This window comes from Tarenaya hassleriana, unplaced genomic scaffold (assembly GCF_000463585.1).
Source record: "Tarenaya hassleriana unplaced genomic scaffold, ASM46358v1 Cleome631, whole genome shotgun sequence".
Classification (NCBI taxonomy): Eukaryota; Viridiplantae; Streptophyta; class Magnoliopsida; order Brassicales; family Cleomaceae; genus Tarenaya; species Tarenaya hassleriana.
Genome location: NW_010968831.1, coordinates 785 through 2,270, shown reverse-complemented (window position 1 = coordinate 2,270; position 1,486 = coordinate 785). Strand labels below are relative to the sequence as shown.

Sequence of the window (1,486 nt, the reverse complement as noted above, 5' to 3'; positions counted from 1 at the left end):
ATAAGAACCTTTCCCATGTTTGTTGAAATCGGTAAAGTCTATTATCAAATGCATTCTCATTTCTTTATGTGCAGAAAAAGATAGTGAGCATCTCGACACTCCGCTGTCATTATCTCGTCAACGAAAATCGTTCGAGGACATGAGTGCATCAATTTGATTGTTCCAAAAATCATGCCCTCACCACGGCCTCGACAAGAACTACCTGATCAACACGTTCATCAGAGGTCTACGGCCGGATACCCGGACATTGATCCGAGCCGCCTGCGGAGGAAGTATTTCTCACATGTCCTTCACGGATCTTGAGCAACACATTGATCAAATGGCGAGAGAAGAAGATTCTCCACTGGAGTCCGTAAGAGACATGCCCAGGAAAGATAGCGACGCTAAGCTGCAACTGGTGCTAGACGAGCTCACCGCGCTAAAGACAAAACTCGCTAATGCAAGCTTTGTCTCATCCACTAGCACATCAGGTGTGCAGCAAGGCGAACTTGCTTTGTACGCTGTTGACGAAGGGATAGAAGATGTGAATTATGTCGCCAACAACCCCTATTCCAACACGTACAACCCAGGGTATAGGAACCACCCGAATCTCTCCTGGAGGAACAACAACGTCCTGAACCCTCCGCAAAATAATTATCGGCCAGTGCAGAACCAGAACCAGCGGATTCCACCAGGGTTCGCCTTTCAGCCGCGGGCCCCACCAATGCAGAATCAAGGGCCGATTCAGAACCAACCATACAGACCTCCGGTTCAGAATTTTCGAGCACCTACACCTCCACTGCCACAACAAGACGGTGACTCGGAGATCAAGGCAATGTTAGCACAATTGCTACAAGGACAAAAGACGCAAGAAACTGTGTTACATAGCCTAAAGATGGACCAAGAGGAGGTAAAGAATCAAGTGGGGAGCATGCAGTCTCAAGTGGATGGAATGCAGTCACATCTAAAGTTACTCGACAACCAGGTTGCCCAGATGGCCTCGACGTCTCAAAGACCGAGCGGGAATGCAGTCGCATCTAAAATTACTCGACAACCAGGTTGCCCAGATGGCCTCGACGTCTCAAAGACCGAGCGGGTCACTTCCCGGGAAGCCTGAGATCAACCCAAGAGAGCACTGCAATGCTATCACCTTGAGAAGTGGCAAGCAACTTGAAGAAGTCACTTCACCGATGATGGAAAAAGGACAAAGCTCCAAAGGCAAAGAGGTCGTGAACGAAGAAGCTGAGGAAGTCTATGTTCCTCCACCACCAAGACCTCCGCCCATTCCTTTTCCATCCCGCCTGAAGAAGCATAACGAGGACCGACAATTCGCGAGATTTGCCGAGATGCTGAAAAAGCTTGAGATCACCATGCCTTTCACAGAAGCAATCCTGCAGATGCCGTCTTACACGAAGTTTCTGAAGGACATACTCACGAAGAAGAGAGTCGTGGAAAAGGAGACGGTATCGCTCAACACCGAATGCAGTGCGCTAATTCAGCATGAGTT

The 1,486-nt window shown here is 49.0% G+C and overlaps 1 protein-coding gene across 1 annotated transcript in view; it reads left to right on the top strand.

Annotated features, from left to right (window-relative positions):
• Positions 1-173: 173 nt before the first annotated feature.
• The window catches only part of LOC104800023, a gene marked incomplete at its 3' end in the record, with an annotated part of 2,059 nt that continues 746 nt past the window's right edge, over positions 174-1,486 (top strand). The window contains exons 1-2 of the mRNA XM_010522725.2: positions 174-964; positions 1,038-1,483. Of these exons, the coding sequence (XP_010521027.1) occupies positions 284-964; positions 1,038-1,483 (1,127 nt within the window). The remainder of the gene's footprint in view (positions 965-1,037; positions 1,484-1,486) is intronic.